The sequence below is a fragment of the Lactuca saligna genome, chromosome 5 (assembly GCF_052625555.1).
Source record: "Lactuca saligna cultivar CGN05327 chromosome 5, ASM5262555v1, whole genome shotgun sequence".
Lineage (NCBI taxonomy): Eukaryota > Viridiplantae > Streptophyta > Magnoliopsida > Asterales > Asteraceae > Lactuca > Lactuca saligna.
The window spans coordinates 315,058,046-315,083,816 of record NC_136421.1 but is presented as its reverse complement, the minus strand read 5'-3'; the positions used below and the strand labels follow the sequence as shown (position 1 = coordinate 315,083,816).

At 36.5% G+C, this 25,771-nt stretch overlaps 2 protein-coding genes and 1 pseudogene across 3 annotated transcripts; 1 reads left to right on the top strand and 2 right to left on the bottom strand.

Annotated features, from left to right (window-relative positions):
• Positions 1-347: 347 nt before the first annotated feature.
• On the bottom strand, positions 348-3,206 carry LOC145048658 (RAN GTPase-activating protein 2 pseudogene; annotated as a pseudogene). The gene is made up of 2 exons (XR_013682998.1): positions 3,094-3,206; positions 348-2,302 (listed from the first exon to the last, which is right to left on the bottom strand). The product of XR_013682998.1 is annotated as an RAN GTPase-activating protein 2 pseudogene (transcript).
• Positions 3,207-11,768: 8,562 nt separating this feature from the next.
• LOC145048657 (cyclin-P3-1-like) lies at positions 11,769-14,361 on the top strand. The gene is made up of 3 exons (XM_078997224.1): positions 11,769-12,054; positions 13,347-13,759; positions 13,851-14,361. Exons 1-3 carry the CDS (start codon positions 12,031-12,033, stop codon positions 14,137-14,139), a joined length of 726 nt encoding a protein of 241 aa, XP_078853350.1. The 5' UTR covers positions 11,769-12,030; the 3' UTR covers positions 14,140-14,361.
• Positions 14,362-14,523: 162 nt separating this feature from the next.
• Positions 14,524-20,081, bottom strand: LOC145048656 (ARM REPEAT PROTEIN INTERACTING WITH ABF2-like). The gene is made up of 19 exons (XM_078997223.1): positions 19,724-20,081; positions 19,205-19,362; positions 18,151-18,323; positions 17,954-18,074; positions 17,807-17,881; positions 17,624-17,718; positions 17,348-17,423; positions 17,118-17,225; positions 16,677-16,805; positions 16,491-16,559; positions 16,334-16,393; positions 16,119-16,242; positions 15,882-16,021; positions 15,737-15,800; positions 15,561-15,640; positions 15,403-15,467; positions 15,199-15,316; positions 14,987-15,111; positions 14,524-14,887 (listed from the first exon to the last, which is right to left on the bottom strand). The coding sequence occupies exons 1-19, from the start codon at positions 19,965-19,967 to the stop codon at positions 14,794-14,796; spliced, it is 2,118 nt and encodes a 705-aa protein (XP_078853349.1). The 5' UTR covers positions 19,968-20,081; the 3' UTR covers positions 14,524-14,793.
• Between the last annotated feature and the right edge of the window lie 5,690 nt (positions 20,082-25,771).

Genomic DNA, 25,771 nt, shown 5'->3' with positions numbered 1-25,771 from the left:
TGATGAGAATAGTCATTTAAATTTTCTTGATATTTCAGAATTTGGTTTTGGGGTTTTTATAATTATAAATATCTATGATTTATTTTTCAATTTTTCATGATTATATTTATTTTTTAGATAATTAAATTTCATGAAAATTGTTTTTTTTTTAGTTTTTTATATAGAAAAAGTATATGGTCCAAAAAAAAAAAAGGTGGAAAAAAATAAAGGCTCCAGCCGAGAGTGGGAACTGGGGAGTGTGACTAATGGTGTAGAGGCGGTTTTTCAGCTTACATAATTAGAAGACATTTAAGGATAAACAGAAAAATAAATAGTTACTAATACAAAAAAGTTACAAAAATCCTGAAGATATTTTTTATTTAATAGAAGAACGAAGATTATCCCATACATCCATTTTGAAGTAATGTTTTTGTGTTATGACTAAAACTAATCAAAGCTAAAAAAAAAAAAAAAAAAAAAAAAAAAAAAAAAATAAAAGCGATACAAAATGTACATGATTACAACCTTATGAGCTCTTTTATTAAAAATATTATTTTTAATAATAATAATATTTATTAATGACATAAAAAAATGCTGTTAGGTCAACCAACACGACCCTACCCATTTCATTTTGACATGATTTAAAAATTCGTTTGTTCGACCCAAACCCGTTTTGAACCGTTGACCATGTGTTAAACCATGTTTTCATGTTTGAAACTAGAAACACAAACCTGTTGAAGCTTCGATCAAGCATCGTGATTGTTATCACCATCATCATCATCTTTTCCATTAGGGTCATTGTCATCAAGAGATCCAAGCATACGTGGCGAGTTCTTGAAGATCTCTCTAACATCTTCAACCCCTTTATTAGACAAAAAGTTACCATTGATATTCAGCATCCTAAACTCCGGTTTCCCCACAACCGCTTTAGCCAATGCGGTGGCGCCACCTGCTCTGATCCCATTGCTACTCAAATCGACTATATTCAACCGCCCAAAATCACCCTCAAGCGCCTCCCCGATCACCATAGCACCTGCATCCTTCAATTCGTTTTCCGATAAGTTTAGTTTCGTTAAAGAATGTTTCTTTGAAGTTATACACGCGGCCACAGCAGCAGCCGCTTCAGAAGTGATGCTGTTTCCGGCGAGGTCGAGGATTTCGAGGGCGGAAGCGGAACCTTTCAGACCGTTTACAATGGCGGTGACTCCTTCGTCTTCCAAACGCAAGTTACTGAGGTAAACCTCGGTGAGTTTCACCGGAACGGAAAGAGCCCGACCAAGTGCGACGCCGGATTGAGGTCCGAACATGTTGTCACGTAAATCGAGTTTCTTCATAAGGGTAGAATTTTGTAGTGATTCGGATAACGCAATCCCACCTGCAGACCCGACCCGAGTGGAGGAGCATCTGAAATCTTCAAGATTTGGGGATTCTTTCACGATTTGAGAGATTGCAACTGCACCTTCGTCTTTAGTTACGTTGTTGTGAAAATGAAGGATTTTAATTTTATTTGTAGAAGGAATCAACTCGCGTAATGCTTTCGCAGCGTGTTCAGAGATTCCAGCGTTCATCAGATATAATTCGACGAGATTCTTTTGAGATTTTAATAAATCCCCGAATGCTCGAATCCCTCTTTCGCCCAGTGAATTATTTGAAAGATTCAGATAGTTTAGGTTCGACCCATCGAGGGCTGAAGATAACATTCTCATAACTTCAACAGCTTCAGGCTCCGGCCTCCTCGAAACGATATCGGAGAAGTCAACATCGGTCAACTGATCTTTCATGGCTGACAGAATCGATGCAGCAACATGTCCAGCGGGTAAACCGAAGCTTCGGTTGCTAAAACATATCTTTGTGTATTTGTTTCCAGACTCTTTCAATGGTTTCAGTAGTTCTTTAGCTTCTTCTGCTTCAATGAAGGCTCTCCGGCCACCGGAGATGTCAAAAACAGTTTCGTGGTCTGATGGAAGTGTGACCAACTCCGGGATGATGGTTTCCCGGTCATCTTTTCCTCTGGACCCTCTTTTGATAACTTGTACCATAAGTTTACTGGATTCTTTAGCGTAGAGTTGCACAGCGGATCCTCCATCGCTATCGGGGTCTTTGTCAAAGTGTTGGCTTGCAGCAACAAAAGCTGCAGACTCGATTAATTTGGCGTCTTCTTCTGCATCTTCTTTACTTAGGAGACCGTATTTTCTTGATAGAATGGATGGGGTTGCCAGATTTTTTACAATTCGATCCACAAGAACTTGCCTCGTGATTTGGCTAGGAGGCCATAGCTTGATTGAACGCATGTGACCATGAGTTGACTCCATATCCAACTATCCTGCAAACATGGAAGGAAGACAACTATATATCATGATCCATGAATAGAATGACATGATTGATTATCTAAAGGACTGCTGAAAAGGTGAGAATAGACATCTAATTTGTGCATTCTGTCTCTCAGAAAATTGAAGGATTAGGAAACACAAGTATGCAGGTTTAGGCAAGTAGGCATATTTTCTTGAAACTTAACTGCAATTACAAACCTAAGGAGAATTTCACTTTCTAGAAAAGAGGAATAAACACAAATTTGGCAGCGATTGTGCTCCAATTAAGAAATGATGAATTGCGATTAATATAAACTGTAATGTCAGAAGATTTGAATGGCACCAAATTAATTTCCGAACGAATTACCACTATGCAGTTCGAGTAACAAAGATAATAATAAACACAAGAGCAATCGCTTATTGGGCACAATGATCAATTCTTTTGAGTTCAGTTACAGAACCATAATCATGTGAATAGATGATTAATCAATCATTTCCGTCAAATTAATCCATAAATCGAAAGGAATTTATACGAATATGAGAAACATCATAGTCCTTATCGCGGAAGAAAATTGCCATGGTTATGGACTCGAATTCATCGCAAACCACGGATATATGTGTTACGCATTAATAAACGAAAATGTTACGAAATCCGTGAATAAAATAAGAAGAAAAACAATAAGAAGATCCAGATTCTACCGAGGACATACATTAATGTGCATGATCCAATCATAGAATGCGTCTCGTAAACAAAAATGATCTAACAAATGCGCGATTAATACAAACGAATACAAAAAGCAGGCACCTGACGTGTGATGACGGTGACGGAGGATAACAATCCGGTGGATGAACGTCCGGTGCCCCGTTTTTACACTTTCGCCGGGAAAAGACGACGGTGGTAGGCATGAAACTCTTAGAGACCAATTTGAAATTGATGCAAAAGTGAAAATAAAAGGGTTATTTCCATAAAAGACCCCTATATTTTGACTTTTTTTCTTTTTAGACCTAAAACTTTTTTTTCTTCGAATAAGATCTAATTTTTTACCTGTTACTTGTTATTTTAGATCTTAACAGGTTACCAAAAGGAAAATTAATTATTTTTATTTCATAAAAGATCCTATATTTTGTATTTTTTTCCAGTTTAAACCTAAAATGTTTTCTATTTCAAGACTAAAATAAAAAACATGATTATATCATTTTAGTTTAAACATAGACATCGATTTAAACAGTGCAATTATTATGCCTACATTTATTTATGATTGAACAATTCTTTGTCCACATATATTTATAAATAAAAAAAAAAGTAGTTATAAAAGCTATTTCTTCATTACACAAGTTCATATCGCTTGATTTCATCAATGCATAAAAGACATATTTATATTCTTTTAGTTTAAATAATAAACAACGATTTAACTTTTGCATCATTTCGCTTAGTATTGATTTATGCATGAAACGTTTTTTTATAAACCATTACACATACAATGAAATTATATAGTATAATTTTTTTTCACGAGTGTAATATAAATAATAACAAAATGTTTTATCTACATTTGGAAAAATTTATAGTTTCTAGCTCTAAAACCGTTTTTTATATATTATTGGTTTAATTAGTTTTTCGATTTCAGTTACATAAAACAATTACCAAAAGCCAGGAGTTGAATACATAGACATGATAAGTCAAATTTCCTAAGAGCACAAAAGAGATTTTATTTAATTTTAAGATCATAAATTCAATAACCAATTGAGTACAATACACCTTCAAGCTTTTTTAAATTAAAATGAAATCCTAAATTTTATTTTGGTAATTATTATGATTATACATAAGAATCAATAACCGCGATATACGATGTACATCATGTATTGAACTAAACACCATGTATACATAAAATGAGGTAGTAGGACAACAATTCAATTTTCTTTTTCTACAAAAACTACACAGTTTTCTCATTTTTGCTCATTCACCACATTCCAACTGTAACACAGTAAATTTCAAAACAAATTTTTTCAATTTTCTTATAAAACATGATTCGATTAATATTCATCAAACATCCATATTAATTATCCACTAACGGTTAATACAAAATCCCAAGATCACAATGTAAAAACTCCGAGTGTGTGTACGGATCAAGCCGGCGCCTTCCCGCGGTCGTCACTAGTACCTGAAACAATAACATCAAACACTGTAAGCACAAGGCTTAGTGAGTTCCCCAAAATACCACATATAACACATATTAGCCACTCGAGGCTATAACTCTGTGGGTCCGTGCACCCAACTCTGTGAACCCGCAGGTTCTAGCTCTGATAAACATGCACTACATAAATCACATAGAAATAATGCAATACAACACATAACATACATAGCATACAAATACTCTATCACATAACTCTGGTTACCTACTCAAGGTAATATAGTATAGTGAGTAGACTCACCTCGCGTATCTCGGTATCTCACGAATCCTGGAAATCCCTTGTACTCGATCCTCCGAGCTCTAATCCTCCTATAACATTATATGTTTCTAATTAACACTTTATATCTCTAAGGTTGACTATCCATAAGAAGTCAATCACAGGTCAACTCTGCTCAACGGTCAACGGTCAACTCTGACCGGACTCGGCGAGTACCATCCCGACTCGGCGAGTCTAGACGTTTTCACCAACCCTCTGAAATCCCCTTACTACACGTCGAGTATTCCCCCCCCCCCCCCCTTTACTCGACGAGTTTCACCTGAATGAATCGCGGGGCCACCCCGACTCAACTCGCCGAGTCTCAAGGTCAACTCGGTGAGTCCAAGTTTGACTCAGTCCACTCGTCATCCCTCTCCAACTCACCCTGACTCACTGAGTCTACCCATGACTCGATTGGACCACTCACTGAGCAGTCCCAAGGCAATCATCAAGCTACTCGCCGAGTCGGATGAACAGACTCGGCGAGTCCATGCCATGCAACCACTCCAACTCGCTTCTAAGGTCAGATCTGCTTCCAAAAACTATAGATCTGGCCTCCCTCGACTGATTCATCACATAAAGCTCCTATCTTGGTGCTCATAACACACCCTATAGCTCATAAATGGAGTTTTTGACCTAAGGCATGAGGATTCCAATCCAAAGCCTTTATTGATTCTCAAAAAGCTTGGGTAAAGGGACACTCTGGACCTCTAAGGGTCCAGATCTATGGTTCCAACCTCATAAGGGACCAAGAGGACACTAAATCTTGCCATAAAAGGGTTCAACAAACCCTAAATCTAGATAAACAACAACAAACAAGAAGGTAACTCGGATTTATTACCACAAACGTGATGCTCGGGACTCCAAACCCACAGAAGTGGCTCCTCTTGCTTTCCCTTGGCTAGCTCTTCTTCTTCCTTGCAACAATGACACCTCCAAGGTCAATAATGGCCTCCTACTTAGCTCCAAATGCTCACACTCGATTAGGGTTTCACTCAAGGGGCTGGTGAGCACAAATGACGGCCATTAGGCCCTTTAAATAAGTCTCAAACCCGAGAAATTAGGGTTTCATTACACAGCGCTGACTCGCCGAGTCCATATCCTGGACTCGTCGAGTCCAGGCGCGATCCCGCGTCCAGATCCGCGTCCCTACTCGGCGAGTCTGAGCTCCAACTCGCCGAGTCCCCTCTCAAATCAACAAAATATAATAAACAAGATACCTGATAAAAATACGGCTGTTACACCAACCATTAATAATAATGTCAACCATCGTATTTGGATATTTAAGTGTGTAGTACCATTTTTGTTACTAGGATTTTCAATTTATGTTCAAATGATTTCATTCCCATAATATAGTTTATGTATTTATATGTGATGTTAACATTTTTTAAGAATGTCTTAAACTTGAATATATATTTAGAAAAAACTATTACAAATGTTTATGATTAATATTTTTATGCATGTATTTGATATAATTATAACATATTACTCAGTAATGGGCTTGTAACACTCCAAATCAGGTATTGCTTTGAAACCCTTGAAGAATTTTAAACATAGCATAATGAGTCCCTTAAGTACGTTGGGCGTACTCATGAGTACGCTTAGCGTACTTTGCAAAGATGATCGCGGAGGGACAACACGTACGTTGGGCATACTAGGAGTATGTTGGTCGTACGTGACGGATGTCCAAACCCTAATTTCCGAACTTGAGGCCTATTTAAACGTCCTTAAGCTTCTTGGACCTAACCCTAGACAACCTCAATAGCCTTAGTTCGTCCTTCTACTCTAGAGAGAGAGAGAAAGAGAGAGAGAGAGAGAGAGAGAGAGAGAGAGCTTGTAAGATCATTATTGAGCTTAGAGAGTGCATTTGTGGCCATTTTAGTGTCTATTCAAGAAGAAGAAGTTGTCAAGCAAGCTTGGAGTGGCATTGGGCTTCAACAATCTGCATCTAGTTCACCTTGAAGAGCTTCTGTTGATATAAAGCTTTGATCTTTCCATCTTATTCGTTAGATCTAGCTAGGGGTTTCTAGTTTTGTCCCTTTTGTTGGTTTTAGATCCCTTCTTTTGAGTTGGGCAACTCTAGGAGCTGGAAATGTTAGATTTGAGGTCCTTTGGTCCATTCATAACATAAAAATAAAGTCTTGATGGGTTTTTGGACCTCATGCATGGATTAAGACCCTTGAAAAGGTCTTAATAGGATTGTTGGGAACATATGAGACATGCAAAGACATAAAGTTGCCAACTTTATGCCCTAGATCGCCTTAACAAGCTTAGATCTAAGTATTAGACGTGAGAAAATTGAGTATTAAGCATTTAGTGGAGAAAGTGCTTAATTTGTTAGTACGTTGGGCGTAACCTAGCGTACGCAGCGCGTACGGCCCAGGGACTCAGTACGTTGCACGTACCAGGGTGGTATGCAAGGCATATACACAACAGATGTACTTGGATTCGTTTTGGGCCTTTGAGTTGTTGGGCCTCAAATAGTCATTGGGCATGGTTATGTTTTGGGGTTAGTGGACCAATTTATCTATTTTGGGCCATGGATGTTATGATTGGGCTTTATTGGGCAATAAGGCCCATTAATGATTTTTGGACATGGAATTTGGGTCCATTAACAAAGGAGGACCTTTTGGGTCATTGTGAATGGACTTGGAGTTTAGGCTTTTTCAGTTGGATTATGTTTAGCCCTAACCATGGGTAATGTTATCCTTGTTCAACACGGGAGTTTACGGACAGTTAGGAGAGCAGCTTTCGGATTCTTCTGACAGAGGTGAGTCTTCTCACCATACCAATGGCTCTAAGGCACCAAGGCCAACCCATTTTATGTTATGTGGTACAATAGTTGTTGTAGAGATATGTAGTATGATAGTTAGATTTATGCTAAGTGGTATGCTAGTGATTGTATGTTATTTCATGGAAGACCCCGCGGTGAGCCCGTGGTAGTTGGATATAAGACCATGAAGTATTGTCCAACATTCTTGGAACACGGGTGTTATAGCATCTCCCTTTCCCTTCCTTAGTTGCATGAAATTGTTGAAGAAGAGGTACCATAACTTCTCGAAACTCGAGATGTTTCCAAGTCGCAACGCCTTAATCCATTTTCCTGCATTTCCTGATATCATAACAGAGAAATACATTCAGGTGAATGTTTGGTATCATCGCCGAGTGTGGCATCTCATACTGCAAGAGCTCCTGGAAAAAAGCATAGCTAGTGCTCCTTATCGGATTTTCCACATAAGAATATGGAAAACCATCGTACATCGACAACTTTTGGGCGTAATATGGGTTGTTGTGCGCTTGATTGTACATTGTTGCTTGCGAGATGTACGGTTGTTGTTGTGATCTAGTCTGCATGCTTTTCTACAGTTATGAGCTCAATCCCGACTGTTGAAGCATGTACAGGTTCGATCCTTGTGATTGTTATGAATGGGTATTGAGTTATTGTGTCGATGACGGATGAGGGTTGGACTCTTGTGACGGTGGTGCTTGGGAAATGGATCCTTGCAATTGTTGGAAGTAGGGTAGTAGGGGTTGAACATTGGAGGATGTTGAGCAAAAAGTGGAATCTACAATATATCCCCTATGAGAGGGAACTGGTAGCTCGACATTGGATGTTGTGCAAAAGAAAGTATGCTCCATGGGGACCAAGTGTCCGTCCCCGCCTGTTGCGGCTGAGAAACTAGTGTTTGCGACTGTTGAGTCGATAGTTGTGACTACTGGATCATCGTTATCTAACGCGATACAGTCATGGTTGTAACCAGATGCTCTATTGTGACGGGTATCGGTCGCCATAAGGCAGCTATTGATGTCGCTACAGTTTCTGTTGTGGAACCTGGTACTTATGTTGTTGGCATTTGGGTGGAGGCTTGTTTGTAACGTCCGTAGATTCGGGAGAGTCAATTTAAAGACAGTGAGCATTAAAAATGAACTTTTGATAGAATTCTATTTATAGTAAATAATATTAACCAATATATAGTATATGTATCAAGGGTTCTGTACATATAAAGAACGCCGAAATTCGAGTTATAACGAAGAAGTTATGACATGTCGAAGTTTCACGACAAAACCGGCACGACGTTGTGTGACGTAAAAAGTGAGTTTATGATAAAGTATTTTTTAGCCTTAGAGATCTAAACTAAAGTTGTATTATACGTTAAACCAAGATCGTGCATAAAAAGAACGTCCAAATCTGACTTCGTATGAGGAAGTTATGAATTTTCTAAGATTTTGCATAGCAGTGTGCAACTCGGAGTTCGAATTTTAGATTGAGCAATTTTTAGATGACACAACCTACATGAGAATTGAATATCTCATTAATAGGAGTTCAATGATAAAAAGACATTCGAAAACGGAGTCCTTATGTAGAATTTATGAATTCTACACAGTCGTTTAGCAGTGTAATCTTCTCATGCTGTTAAATTTAAAATTGGTCGAGAATTAGCCAATGGAGTCTAAACAAAAGTTGTATAGCATGTTCCCACATACGCATAGATATAAACAACATCAAAAACAGAGCTCGTATGAGAAAGTTATGGGGTTTAGAAGTCGGAAGGGTGCTGCAGCGAAATGGATGACATAGCGCAATCTAAGCCATTGCTTTCTCTGCACCAGATGACGAAACGTGGCACCAACTCGACGAGTTGGGGGCCAGAAACTCAAAAATTTCACCCCTTTTTTAGCCTATAAATACCACTTGAGAGTTCCTTCATTTTTCATACCAAAATCCACTTCTTTTTCTCTCTACTCACTCTCTAAACCTCCCAAAACACCCCCAAAAGCCTAGGAAACTTCCCTAGCACTTGAAGAAAGCTCTGAAACGCCCAAAGTCTCCAAGAAAAAGAGTTTTTCGGTTTGAAACCCTGCCCACACAGAGCCCAGTTTTCTAACAAATCTCTTGGTTTCGTCAAAACGAAGCATTATCCAAGTTGGAATCACCGCCTTATCAAGTGAGTGCATAGTTACTTTCATCTTACACATAGATATGAAGTATTTTATATAATTTACATGATATGTGTGCATATTATTCTTTTACTTGAGATCTGTACTAGATGAAAGATTTAAACTTTGCTTTCTTTCAGATCTAAGTTGTATATGTATGTTATGCGTTGAGATCTATGTTGGATGAAAGATCTAAACCTCTTTCTTTTTAGATCTGAACTTTTTCTTTAGATCTAGAATGTATATGTATTTTATACTTTGAGATCTATGTTTGATGAAAGATCTAAACTTCTTTCTTTTCAGATATGAACTTTTTCTTTATATCTAGACTGTATATGTATTTTATACTTTGAGATCTATGTTGGATGAAAGATCTAAACTTCTTTCTTTTCAAATCTGAACTTTTTCTTCAGATCTAGACTGTATATGTATTTTATACTTTGAGATCTATGTTGGATGAAATATCTAAATGTCTTTCTTTTCATATCTGAACTTTCTTTTTCAGATCTAAGTTATATATGTATTGTATATCTTCAGATCCATCCTGGATGAAAGATTTAGACTGTATTTCATATCTGAACTGTATTTTTTTTATCTACGGATATGTTGGGTAGAACATGGGTAGATAAGTGAGGAGGGATGAAAGATGATATAGATGAATATTGACAGCTGCGCCACAACCAATAAAATCAATCAAACATTTTCAACTTAGATCTATGTTTGATAAAATTAAAAGCTAAAGTACTAATGTCATCTGCAATAAGTGTAATTGCTCGCCCTTTTCTGAAAAACGATCACATTCCTTTCAATCCAGAACATCCACAATATCATATACACTAGCTTCGGCTTTAGTTTTCTTATCTTTTTGCTTCTATCCTTCGACTCCAACATCTCGACAAGATCAACACACAAAATAGGAATATGACTGAGGATTGAAGACCAATTTATAAGTCACGCCTATAGTTTTGAAGTAGTAGAACAGGAAAAAAAAAACACATGATCAAGATTTTCATTAGACCTACGACAGACAGGACATAGAGTAGAATCCACATCTATCTCACGCTTCATGAGATTTGTGTACAAAGGAATATGATTCTTCAACATACGTCACACGAAGCAGTTTATCTTAACCGAATCCAATTAACCCAAGAGAATTTATAGTCGTTGCCATCACTTGGATCATCAATAAGGTTTTTTAAAGCCTTCACCGAGAAGACATGATTATCACCTTCTCCATTCCAAAGCCATTTGTCACAACCTTGGTTGAACTGAAAATCAACAACATACCTTTTCAAGATAGAGAATCGATTTTGCTCTCTCCCTTTTTTTAATTTGCCTTGACTATCTCTAATTCCACCTTGAGCTCAAATTAGTATTAATATTTATTCTATCCATAAACAAGCAATTTTTATCATAAGCAAGCAATTTTTATTCTCTCTCCCTTCTCTAATTGACATTCAAAACCACACCAATAATCCATACAAAAGATAGTTTTGTCCCCAATATTGACAACCCTTTTAAACAAGTTATTAATAAAAATACCATTCGGTTCAAATTCCATATCAATTTGAGAGATATTCAACCAAACTTCTTTTATTGACTTCTTAAACGACGGTTTTCAATGAATAAACAATAAGTTACCCATGGATTTGATACAAGAGAACAATAAGGAGTCGTACCCGATTTTAAATCTCCACCGCCGTTTAGCAAGAATAGTTAAATTTCTCGAATCGAGACATCTAACACCAAGACCATCCAAGTCTTTCCGCTTAATTACAACCTCCTAAAAGACCCATTAATTTTGTTTTAATCCTCATTGTTATCCTCGAAAAGGAGAAAAGTCTAATTATGTATATTAGGCGGATATATTAAGATTTGACTCTAATCTAAAACTTCCTAATTAGATTCGAGTGTGAAGTCTAATTTTATTAGGCGGATTTTATATTTTTATGAGAAAAGAAAAACGACCGACACTTTTATGGCTTCCATGATGATTCATAATCCATCCAACTGTATCTTTCCATCCATAGCCCACATATCAATCAAAGAATTACCAAATATCAATTGAACTATCATGTACGACTACCATTTTTAATGCTTTGCTTCCAAAACCAACAAAATCATACATTTAATCTCGTGTATGTATACTCGTCACACCACTAAATTATTTACTTTGTGACATCACCAGAAAAGGAAAGGGAGAGAAAGACAGATAGCGATAGAACTGCTGTACGTCTGTTAGTCCTTTACATCTTTCTCTCTCTGAAAAAAAAGGAATTGTTTCACTTTCACTTTCACTTTCACATTCACCCAGTTGCTGCTCATGTAGAAGATTCTTGGACCTCTGGGTGTGGCCGCCATGGATGCTCCAAGAACCTCCTCTGTAAGTTCCAAACTCCAAGTGTTCGTCGTAATTCTTTCATGGGTTTTTCTATTCGGATTTCCCAACTTTTTCGTTAGGGATTTGTCCTACAATCCAGACTCAATTTTTTAAAGGGTTTCTGTTAAATTGTTCTCATTTTGATTTCTCAAAGCTAAATTTGTTCTTCGACCTAATTTATATGACATGAAGTCTGGATTTTGTTTGTGGGTTCGTCAGGTTAGGGGTAATTCTAAATGGATCTTGAATATTTCTTCCATTAGGGCTGATCTAGATATCTGATAGCTTAAAATCTGTTTTTTTTTTTTTCAGATCTTAGTATTAGTAGTTAAGGCAAGAAAAACCTACCTAATTAACCACCTTACCCATTTAGCTAGAAAAAAAAAATTGTCCATGGCAGAAAAGAATGTAGGTGGATATTTATGAACATGAAATTTGTTGGTTTTGTTATTGTTGCTACTAGAAATCAATCTAATTATCGTTAATTTCATTTGGTTTACTCTCTGATTATTAACCCAAGCAACTGAATTTTAGTTATCTTTTGCATTTGATTTTGATGTCCTTCAAGGGGTATCTTGACTCTTGAGGGATGTAAAGAAGCAAAGAGTGTTGACCTTTGGGGAAAAGTTTACAAAGGTTCAATATCTTATTACCAATTTATACAACAAAATGGATTTCTCATCTGTTCATGCATATATCCACTTCGATGCATGATTTGGTAAAATGAATAACTCATTAACCTAATTTTACAGTTTGACCAAAAATTTCTTTAGGCGTGAAAATGATTTAAATTGCGTACTAACATATTTACAGTCATTTGTTTCCTACAAAAATAGTCTTGTCTTTTTGGTGTCTTTATGTGTACAGGAGATGTTGTCTTTTGCTTTGTTAATATTCTGTTAGCCTGTTAACATGTTTGACTTGATTTTTAATTATTATTTTTTTGTTAATTTTTCATTTCGGCGCATCTTGTATTCATATTGATAACCCTTTGCCGAATAGTTTGGTCATTAAATGATACCCTATTTGGTTTAATATTGCCTACTCAATGTCACATGTAACCGAAGCAAAATGAAGAATCACACATGATTACGTGTTTCATTGATTCTTCATAAGTTGTATTCCAATGTTGCTTCTTTTTTACTTAATGTGGAAAGACTTAATAGAGAAAGTCAGGGAACGTAGGCCGGCCTTGCTATGTTGTAATTTTTTACAAAACCTTTTTCTTCCGTTTTGCCAAATCATGATGTCATTTTATAAAATAATTTTAAACAGACAACACTTTATCCATGCAGCTTTGCGTGAGTATGGGATCCTTAGGGCTTGAAAACGACACCGCGGGCCCAAAAACATACCGTAATCTCGGACTGAAAGAAACATACAAGCAAAATCCAGGAAACCCAAAAGTTCTATCCCTCCTTTCTTCACTTCTTGAAAGATCTATAATAAAGAACGAGGCCCTTCTCGAGGCAACACAAACCAAAGATGTTGTTACACCTTTTCATGGTTCAAGAGCCCCTACACTTAGCATCAAAGAGTACATTGATCGCATCTTTAAATACTCAAGCTGCAGCCCTTCATGTTTTGTTGTTGCACAGGTGTATATAGATCGGTTTATTCATTGTGGAAGTGTTAATTTGACGTCGCTTAGTGTTCATCGTCTTCTTATCACCAGTGTCATGCTTGCTGCAAAGTTCATTGATGATGCGTAAGTCGAATCTTTTTGGTTGTAACCTTTTTTAGTTTAAATATGTATGCATAGTTGTCTTGTATTTCTGAGGTTTGGATTGCATGTGCAGATTCTACAACAACGCGTATTATGCTAAAGTGGGAGGAGTGACAACAGCAGAATTGAACAGATTGGAAATGAAATTCCTATTTGGTCTTGACTTTCGGCTCCATGTAAGTGTGAGTACGTTTGGGAAATATTGTTCTGAATTGGAAAAGGAAAAGGAAGTGGTTTCATGTGAGCTTCAGGTGGAAAGACTGCCACGTGTGATCCATGCTGCCTGTGGACTCAAGGAGAACTGGTCCACCACTGATAATGACTCTGGTTCTTATGCAACAGCTGAAATACGTATCGTATAGGTAGAGTTTAGGCTTAGAAATGGTTTTTTGTTTTGTTTTGTGTGTGTGTTGGTTGTATTAAAACTGGGGTAGAAGTTATAGGGAATAATTTTTTTGGGATTCCTATGCACATATTGAAGTGCAAGTTTGGTGTTATTGTATTAGAGTGATGTGATGTGTGAGTGAAAAACATACGGGTGGAAAGCCTTGTTTAAATTTTTTTAAAACTATTATTCAATTTCATCTGTTTGGGTTTGTCGTCAATAACTCAAGTTTTGTTTCCGACATAAAAGATGGGGAAGCAAGAGATGAAATTCATGATTAGAAGAGAAGAAGAATATATATATATATATATATATATATATATATATATATAGTAAGATAAGCAACAGTTGATAAGAGTAGTAGAGCAGTACATGCAATGCATGTCAACAACATTTGGCACAACAAGCAAGCAAGCATTCCTTCCCATCTACTAAAACAACTGCCACCAGGTTGGTTTGTCAAAGTTCCAATCTCAAAACAGAAGTCGCCACCTTTTTTTTTCTTTTCGACAAATGAAACCTAAACCACTTAACTTTTTGTACATCCTCTCTTCTTCCTTGTTTTTTTTTTTTTTTTTTTCATCTAGGTTTGGTTAAAATCAATTGATCAAAAAATTTGAAACTCAATCGCCTACTGTCGCATGTCAGCTTCCACAGGTCTTCCAAGTGTCCTCACAAAGTAATTACGCATCTCTGGCATTATACGCTGGATCAAACCCCCATACCTAATTCATTTTTTTTTTTACCATTTCAGTCAACTCGGTCAAACTTTCCAAAATTTAAAAGGAACAAGAAAGAAATTGAAACTAATTAATATGTTGTACCCTGGTTTAGCATTTAACTTGTCGAAATTCTCGAGCACAAATAGAATGCATGCATTCCTTAGTGACACAGCATTGAAGGCCTCAGATAGGTCGTACATAACTGATACATTGTCCACCAGTATATCCTGATAAAATAATATTTATATTTATATTATTCTGATTATAATGAATTTACTATTTAGAGCAAGTATAATAATCAAGCTGTCACTCACCTGTGCAATGGTGTACTCACAAAGACGTTTCAGCCCCTCAAGAAGATATTGATCTGCAGCTCGAAGAAGATCCTGTGCAATTTCCAAATTGACATCTACCGACCCCGTGTATATATATCTGTAACATAATACAGTATATATTAAAAATGTTGTACAATAACTGAAATCAAAGGCAAGCTATAGATTATAGATAGATAGATGAACCTCATCATTAATTCGAAGACATCCCATCTAATATTTGGAATTTCGATGTCTTTCGCATCTTTCTCCTAAAATGGATATAAAAATCATCATTGGAAAACTATATAACCCAGATGGATCGAAAAATTGACAAAAAAAAACAAATATTTAATGCCACTTACTCTGTATCCACCATCAAACATCGCTCGGAATGCATCAGAAGAAGCAAGGAGACAAATTCTGTGAGCGTAGAAGCGTTTGCCTGAAGATATTATAAATATATAAATTGTCAGGCTCAACAAATGCTAAAATAGAAGTAAACCTTTCTTTTTGGAAATAAATGAAAGATAGTTTCCACCTTCGATTAGGAATGTTACATCAGAGAGTGTAGGACTGTTGACATACTGCTCACCCAAATACACCTACATCACAAAGTATAATAATTTCACTCTGATTATAGTTTAAAATTTAGACAAAACATCAAAAAAACAAAAATAAAAAACCTGAGATATTGGAGATGGTGGTCCCGCATCAACAGGGGAAAGTGAGCTAGCTTTTTCAGCCAACTTGCACAAGGCGACACAACTATCTCGTTGATGCTTCAAATTGGTTGATTCCAAAAGCTCCAAAAGTATGCCAAGTCCTGCGAAATTTATCCATCCAGAAAAAGGTAAAATATAAAAAAATCATCACCAAATATATCTATCATCAAGTGTTTAAAAAGGCGATTAATATTTTACCATTGCCATCAACGAATATTGTTTTCTGGTCATCAGGTGAACAAAGGTGAGCAAGAGCCAAAGCAACTCGTCTCTGAACAGATCTCTCAGCAATCCGCATCAGGTATAACAAATGGCTCAATACCTGAGGACAAGGATGATTATACAAATTAATATCTTTTGCAAAAAAAAAAAAAAAAAAAAAGATTAAGTAGTTAAGATAATTAATTAATTACCCGTCCATGGATCTTCTCCTCTAGCCTTTTCAATGTCTTTGCTACACAATCCCGCGTTGGCTGCAAAACCAGATCATGTCAAATGAGTTTTTCTTATTCCAAGCAAAATGATTAAAAAAAAAAATTCTAAGGAACTGCAAAAAGAAAACAAACTTACTTGGACAATGAATTCACCATCCTGCAACTTTTGTACCCCACCAACCCTTATAAGATCAGCAACATTATCCTAAAATAAAAGGGATTTATTTCAATAGAAAGTTATTCAAGGCAAAGATCATAGAATAGGAATCTTAACTTCAGGGGATTATAGTAGTTCTGATAATAAGATTTAACATGGTATTACCTCATTATCAGCAAGACCATAGAGGGCAAATGCAGCATTGTGTTGCAGAGAACCATTTCTAGAATCAAGAAGTTTCAGCAATGGAGGTATACCACCACCATGTGCAATCCCAGCTTGGTTGTGAGTATCCTGATGATAGGTAGATCACAATCATTAAATACATAAACTACCCTAAAATAAACATCTTTTTACAATGGAAGGTTATCACTTATATACTAGCACACGTGTGTGTAATTATGACTGCTATTACTAAACTTGAAGCTTTAATTACTACACCTGCATGCATGGAAACCCGTGCATATACGGAGATGCTAGAGAGAACTTACAAATCTATGATATATTTTAATAAAATAAAGATTCGTGAATTTAAGTGATTAAATAAATATATATATATATATATATATATATATATATATATATATATATATATAATTTGGTTACCTGTGCCAACCTTCCTAGAGCAAAAGCTGACATTTCACGTAGTTGAGCATCTGGTGACTGTAGCATCTCGATTAGTGGACCAACAGCGCCTCTTTGCACTATGTGAACCTATGAAAAGATTTATGAGCGTGTGTTGTTAGGGTTGATAGTAGACAAGACATATGAATAAACATATAGAAATGGAAATTAAGTGATAAATGATAATAAATGAATTAACATTTCGGTCAAACCTTGCAGTCTGTATCGGCAGCAGCAAACTGTCCAAGCAATAGGGCAGCTTCCCTTTGACTCTCTGAACAGCTTGAACTGAAAAATTAATACAAGAATTAAAATTGTTGTAGTTTTCAACAAATTGTTACTTTGCTATCAAAATAAGTCAATTTTGTTTGATATTTGAAGGCTGATCTTATATGTAGGCGATATATAGAGTTACAACAGGACAGTTTTAGGCATAGATGGAAGTTGCAGTTTTGAATGCAACCCTTTAAAGGTATGTATCACGTTACCTGAGCAATTCAATTACAGGTTGCAGTGCTCCAGCAAGAAGAACTTCCTTCTTGATGTTGGGGGATGAATGGACAAGATTCCCGATCACACCAACCTGAGATATACCATTCAGAAATCATTCCTAGATACAACCAATCTTATGAGATGAAAAGAAAAAAGTGAATTTAAAAACTAAAACTAACTGCTTCATAGTGTATTGCAGCATCTTCAGACCGCAGCATTAGAATAAGAGTAGGCAAAGCATTACAGTCCACAATCTGCAGACATGGCAAGGTTCCAATGTTAGAAAACTTAGTCCAAACAATCCCCAAAACACATTTTATACCAACCTGAGTTTTGTTTTCATCATTTTTGAAAGCTAAGGTACGTAGGGCTCCTGCAGCAGCTCTCTGCACCTTTGCATCAATGAATTCAAGCAATTCAACAAGAGGAGGGATTCCACCTTCAACCCTGAACATAAGCATGTGATGTCAAACAAACTGAAATACCCAAAACTGTAACAGAAAAAGGGTACAAAAGAACTGACCTAACACGGGTCTTGATGCTGCTATTCTCGTGAGCAAGGTTTGTGATTGCATCTGCTGCTCTCCTTATAACACCATTGACTGCTCTAGAGTTCTGGCCATCCCTGTGTCGCTTAAGGAGAGCAACAAGATGAGGCAGGGCTCCAGCATCGACAATGAGTTGTTGATGCTCTGGCTGTTAACACCAGAAATCACCAAAAGTAGTATCCCTTTAGTGACCATGAGTATTGTGTAATCATTACAATCTATCAAACTTCGGATATAGTTCTTGGAAGCTGATGTAGATCATCGCTTTGAATTGAAGTTAGACAGAAAAAGGTAAAGATGCAATGGAGTAAATGCTCAGATAAAGAAAAAAAAAACATCTTAAAATCTAGTCAAAAAGGAAACTTATATAGATAAATGATTTACTATCTGCTGTTTTATCAGCCTGGTAGCCTAGAGGATGACCCCAATACATCATTAAAATTTGATAAAAGAAAACAACTGTAATTATAAGTAGATAAATAAATAAATAACTGGCGGCCCCTAACCACTTTAATCATTTGTGATTGGGTGAGTCATGGAATTTTAGTGCCTGATGCTCTTCAGGAGGGGAACTAAACAATCATGAAAAGCAATTTAATCTTCCAATACAAGCGTGAGGTTTAAAATATCTTCTTTCAGTGTTTGTTTCTCTCAATAGCAAGCCTAACTGATATATGTTGGATACTATTTCTTCTAAATAGTAAATAAAAGATATGATGCATCTGTAAGTTCGTTCCATGCCCCAACTGTATTGTGTTCCACAAAAAATTTGCATGTGAAAACGCAACTGAACGTTTTAGTAGCATTTCTGGTGACACTGTAGTTTTTAAATAAAACCACATGAAAATGCTCAAGTAAAAAAGCATACAGAACTAAGCATGATTGAAGGGGGAGTTCCAAGTGCGCACATCTTCAATATTCCATGTTACAAGTTCGAAGAAAATAATCCACTAGTCCAGCCAAAGTGCCAAACAGAAAGATATAGGACATACAACAATGATGAAGAATCTAGCTTCTCTTGATAATTACCTTTATAGCCAGAAGTCCTAGGGTAAAAGCACTTCCCTTCTCCACCTCATGCTCATATGGCCTTGGTCCTGCAACGACTTCTTTTGACTGTGGCGCTTGAAGATGGCGTACAAGCGCTGGAACGGCCCCGGATTCCACGATCAAATTCACAATATCCTCTGCAGTCATGTATATTAATCACATCAAAACTCTAACCAACAACACATAGAACCGGAATTCGTATAGAAAAAATTCAGGCAAAGTATCGGCCGCATTAACATAATCATCCACAACTAGTCGCGCAAATGAAGAATTAAACCGGTAACTACAAAATCAACGAGGTGCGATTAAGAAAACAAAACAATAGCTACGTGCAGATGCTAAGAATAATCAATTTCACCACCGCATAAACAAAAATCAACGACAACTACCACCACAAAATTGAGCACCACCGAAACGTTATAGCGTGACTCGTAAAAGGGGATGTGTACGGAGAAACGTGAAATTGAAACACAAAACAAATTAAGCGTAGATTCATACCGTTTTTCGCGAGCTCGGAGAGGATATGAATCGAACGTTTGACTAGAGCACGATCTGATTCGTTCGATGAAAAAGTAGAGTCGAGGATTTCGACCTGAGCGCGAACTTCAGATACTAGATCTTGTTGAGCCGCGTCATCAGATGAAGTGATCTTCCGATCCACGATGAATTCGTCCTCCAGCTTCCTCTTCAAGCTTCTTCTCACGGAGTTTGTAGGTTGTTCATGGCGTTTCTGGTTCTCCATGAGAGAGAGATGAGAGGGCGAGCGAGAGGAAAAAAAAAAGTGAATGATGATGAGAGGCGAGAGAGTGGAGGGAGGGGCAATTTGGGGATAGTGTTTTATATGAAATTGGGGATGTTTGTGTCGGTTTCGTAGAGAAAAATTTATATATAGGGTGACAGATTATCCAATGTAATATGTCGATTGTACACATTTAACACTGTTAACACACGATGATGAACTATGGCAGTTATACGAATTTAGTTGTTTTTATCTTTTGAGATAATGACTTGGTAAATAATGATAGATGTTCATTGCATATATTTAGCTATTTTTTTTCTTTCAATATACCATTAAGCTTATATGAATCATGCTAAAATTATCATTATCATCGGTTACTAATGTTTATTCGACTCAAGGGACCTTATATACAAACCTTTTATGCAAATACTAATAATCATTACCGTATATATAACATTCTTACCCTAAGATTAGTACCCGTTTAATATAGAAGGTTATTTAAATTTTAGAACCATGAATTACATAAATCAAACGAATTATATAAATAAGGATACCATAGGTTATCTCATCGGGGAGTGATTCGTACACAACACAACAATTTATGCATTATAGAGTTGTACAATACAACATTTTAAAACACAAAATGTGTAAAGAGAAAAAATGTTGTCTACGAAGAGTGGTGGATCCAAAAAAAATGGTAACTAGGATCCATTATATAATCATATTATTGAAAAAAAAAACTGAAAATTTGCATTTATAAAAAATTGTTTGGAAAATCAGAGATGGAGCATTTTGATGCCTTTGTTTATTATAATGGCATCATATACTTGTTTTCATATATGTAAACCTTGAGTAAGATCACAGTGATAAAGGTGGATTTTTTTGAAATGTAATAGATCCTTCTTGAGGTTTTTTTCATAGAAAATAGATGATAGGCACTTTTGTTAAGTTTTAAAACACAATGAACAAAAAAACAAAGTTGTATATGTTAAAAGGGTACCACCAGAAAAACAAGTGAGGACCATATGTAAAAAGATATCAACAGATGATTTTTTATGGAAAATATATAAGGTGGAAATTACAATCAAGTGGGGTCTATGCACCCCGCTTCTAATACTCTACATTCGTCACTGTGTACGAATCAGTTCCCTATCTCATCTTTTGTAATCTAATATCCCCTTTCCTTATTACAATTTTTTTTCATAAACATGGTCACACCCCCAAACCGAAATGACAGAAACATTCGGAGGTGGAGGACGTCATGTTCGGTATCATAACAATGCACAATACTAAAACAAGCAACAACATCCATTGCATTAATAATATAGTTTATACATTTGTGTTCTATGTATGGTTGTAAGACACTAAAAATTATATCAAAAATAAAAGACGGGTCTTGAACATGCACCGTCTACTCAAAATCTGATCTAGTGTACATGTCTACTAGTGACCTGAGAATACAAGTTATTTTGAAAATAGAGTATCAAAATAACAGTTGAGTGAGTGCATAGGTATTTTGTGTCAAAAGTTTACATTTGTTTCATGAAAATGTTTGTAAGTGTTTTGATGTAGATGTTTGTATACCTCCTGAAAAATCCTATATTTTCGACTAAAATGAAAAGTAGTCTTCTACCAATACTCAATTGTTTTGTATGTTTGTTCAATTGTAAAAATGTATGTTTTTCCAAGTTTACGACTATATATATATATATATATATATATATATATATATTTATACTACGCTACGTGTTCTCTTCGCTACGCCTCGCATAACCGGCTTCATATTAGTACGCCCCGCGTACCTCCCTGGTATGCCATGCGTACTAGGATTTTCTCCCCAAACCTAAATCTTCTGAAGGCCATAACTCACTTGATACAACCCCGATTTCGACCATCCATGTATCTATAGAAAGGCATCGAGATGCTCAACACTATCATCAATTCATACTCACCGTAAGATATCTCGAACTAATATCCATTTTCCATAAAAGCCCAAACTAACAAATTACCGAAATACCCTTTTTGCTCTAAATCACAACCGAACACCTGAATCATCCAATACAGCATCCGCATCCAATTGAGACCAAAACTAACTTCTTCAAGGATTTAAACCCTGATAATACCCAATCCTTGATAACCATTCCAAAATGAAAACGACCTGAAAATAGGATGTTACATTCGAGTACGCGGTGCGTACTCCCAAAAGTTCAAAAATCCAATAAGAGCTTTGAAACACCCCAAAAATACGAGCCAAAAATTTTATTTTTTGAAAACATAAGTTTAGCAAAACATTCGAATTAAAACGTTTACTAGTCATAATATTTTAGTAAGATATCGCATGTCTGGAAAACATTTCATAAACATAATAATGTCAGAGTACAAATCCCCAGGAAGACCTCATGATGCGGAATACGAAGCATGTGTGTGATGGGCCGCCACCGCGCCAGCTCCTTCCCCTTCGAAAAAGAGGTACATGAAACCAAAACTGAAAACTGTAAGCACGAAGCTTAGTGAGTTCCCCCAACCTACCACATACCATACAATCACATAACATGCATATATCGTCAGGCATATCTGGGTGCCCGACCTACCCCTTCGGTCCTCTCGACCGGATACTGTCTAGCATAACTGGGAGCTTGCCTCCCCTTCGGTCCTCTCGACCGGATACTGACTAGCATATCTGGGTGTTGGTATCCCCTTTCGGTCCTCTCGACCGAATATTGGGGACTATTTCGCCCCCTACTACTACCACATAACACATATATCTCGTAATCTATCTAGCATGGTTGGGCATGACCGCCCCTTCTGCCCTATCGACCGGTAATCTGGGGACTATCTCCCCCTACTGTCACTAGCACATAGTAGCATATCATACTAGCACATAAACATATCACAGGTAGTAGCAACCTTAGATGAATATCACATAAACAATCATCCATCATACAACTCCTACTGGTGGGCCGACATTGTGGTCGTAGACCCACAACTACTGGAAGGTAACTGTCACACCCCCGAACCAGACGGCGGAAACGTCTGAGGGCTGTTGTGACTCAATTGAATACCATCACAGTGAAAATACATGAAACATAACATCATTCATCACCGTGCATTGAAATAGTACAACTAGTAGTGTTTACATTTAGTACATTGTTTCATAACATTACATTCCCAAAAGTAGATTGTTCGATACTAGTTAAACAAACAACATGACATCACTGAATACATTTTTCCCTTCGATTTACCTATTACCTGAGAATACAAGCATTTTGAAAAACGTCAACATATGAAATGTTGGTGAGTTCATAAGTAATGTTTGAAATAAAACGGTTTGTATTGTTTTGAAAAAAAACCACCAGAAAATCCGATATTTTTTGAAAATAGTATCGTATAAAAAGTGTGAAGATCCGTAAGTATGCTTGTTTGTTTCTATAAATGTAAGAAAAATTGTTAGACTTGGTATGCATCTCGCAAGTGTATGTATTGAAAACCCTAGGAAAACCCGACGTTTTCCTAATACTTCGAATTACGCGTTATATAATTTGTTATACCGTTACGACGTGTGTATTCGATAATTCCAGCTGTCATTGGATTAAATATGGTTTGTGAATCGTTATAAACACGCTTTAATGAAAACGAATGGTTTACAACTATACAAATGATCCCTTAAGCGTCGTCTGTATCATTCACTTAATCCAACCACCCCGACTTCTCATAGCCCCACAACCAAGGAGAAGAGAGGGTGCGAAGCCCCCGATATTTCCATAAGTTGTTTAAGGCTATCGTGAATGCGAAGGGCCCTTGGCCCGACTCGCATTGGTGAATTCTCGACTTTGCTGGCAGTACCAAAGGACCCTTGGGGCCCAACAGCACAGAAGCCATTGAAAGTCCTTTTACACGAAATTAGGTCATACAAGACCCAACGACATGTAAGCGAGTTACCTTTGGGCCTAAAGATCATGTCATTGGACTAGCTAGGCCCAACAAGCACGATTTGAAACTTTCGGGCCCTAAGATGGTGTATCGACGTCTGGTGAATTCTCACGTGTGTATTGACTTCTGGTGAATTTCCATGTGTGTATTGACTTCTGGTGAATTCCCGTGTGTGTATTGAAGTTTCGTCGTGTATTAATTTTTGATTCGTTGTTGATTCGAGACCGAATCAATTCGTTTGATAATGATTTTGGTGTTGAATGTGTATTATGTTTCGTCGGTAGTCGTGGTACTAGTATTTTATCATAACGGATTTATTGATTACAACATTAGGATTTTCTTTTACAACCCCTTTCTTTTGGATAATTTACAATTTTTGACCCTTTGTATAAAAGAATTTCTATTTTAGTCCTTAAACGATTTTTCTTGACATTTTAGTATCAAAACTTGTTGAAAAGGTGTTTTTCAGCTCAAATTTATTTGAAAAATAGTTTTAGTCCCTCAAAATGAAGTTTTCTCGGCTGAAACCTCATTTTCGCAACTTTTACACTTTTGGCCCAAAATAGAAATTTTTTGCATCTTTGGTCCTTTTTAAATATGAAAATCATTTTTAACCCTTGAAATGGACTTGGAGCACTAGTAGACCCCAGCTTTACAGAAAAATACAGTTTCAGCCCCTCCAATTTGAAACTCTCGTATATTGGGCTTTATTGGGCCGAAAAATCCATTTTTGGCCCATTATGCTTAATATTTTACATTTTAATCCCTCAAAAGAATATATTTCCAGAAAATACATTATTGAAACTGTTTTGACATATTTCAACCATTAGAATTTGTATATTGTCATTTTGGGCCCTTTAACTTTATATTTTTAACATTTTGAGTCCAACAATGAGTTTTTAGCCCAAAGAAGTTAATATTAAACAACTTGGTTATTTTTCTAGAAATGATTTGTATGTAGTAATATAATTTATGCTAGTATCATATAACCCAAAGCAAATCTCGGTTTTAAGGGCTTTTTGACTAGATCCAACATCATAATCACACAAAAACACAAATATAAACATAGAAATCACACAAGGCATACATATACACATAGATCTACACATTTGCTTGTATTCTCCCCCCATAAAACTTATAAAACCGAAAAATAGGGGGTATGAAGCTCACCTTGAGTTGTAGTTTCGGTTTGAAGAAGAAAAAGAGAGAAAGTGAGGTGATTTTCGGCCCTAGCAACACCTTGATGAAGATCTCGAATTTGAGGTAATTCTAAGATGCAAGATCATGATTTCTTATGAGTTAAGAAGAGATGTTTGATGAATCAAGGAACCTAGATCATAGATTTAAGTATAAACTTACCTTAGATGATGTGTTTGTGGGAAAAACCTCCTTGAAAAGCTCTTGATTCTCGAAAATTTAATGAAGAAGAGTGTGGGTGTTCCTTGAGAGAGTTTGCTAAATAAAAAGTGGATGAAGTGTGTGTGTTTGGGAGTCCTCGGCCGAGAATCAAGAAGAAGAAGAGAGAGAGAGTTGAGATGACTAACCTAGATGCATGTTGGTCCATGCATGGAGGTATGTGATGCATAAATGAGGTGGCAACTTCTCAAGTCAACTCTTCACTCCTTGGGTTTGGGATTGGGTCGAGATTTGGAAAGAAAAAGGAGATTATTGGGCTTTAATGCCCATAAGCCCATATTAGAGTTAGGTTGGGTGATTTTTAGCCCTATAAAGTATAAGTGTGATTTTTATGTTGTATTAGGCTAGATTAGGTTAATTATGGTCCATAATAGTTCATAATATTTAATCTATTTCATTATAGGCCCAATATGGCCCAAAATGTTGAAATAAATGAAAGTGGGTCCAATTATAGCCCATTT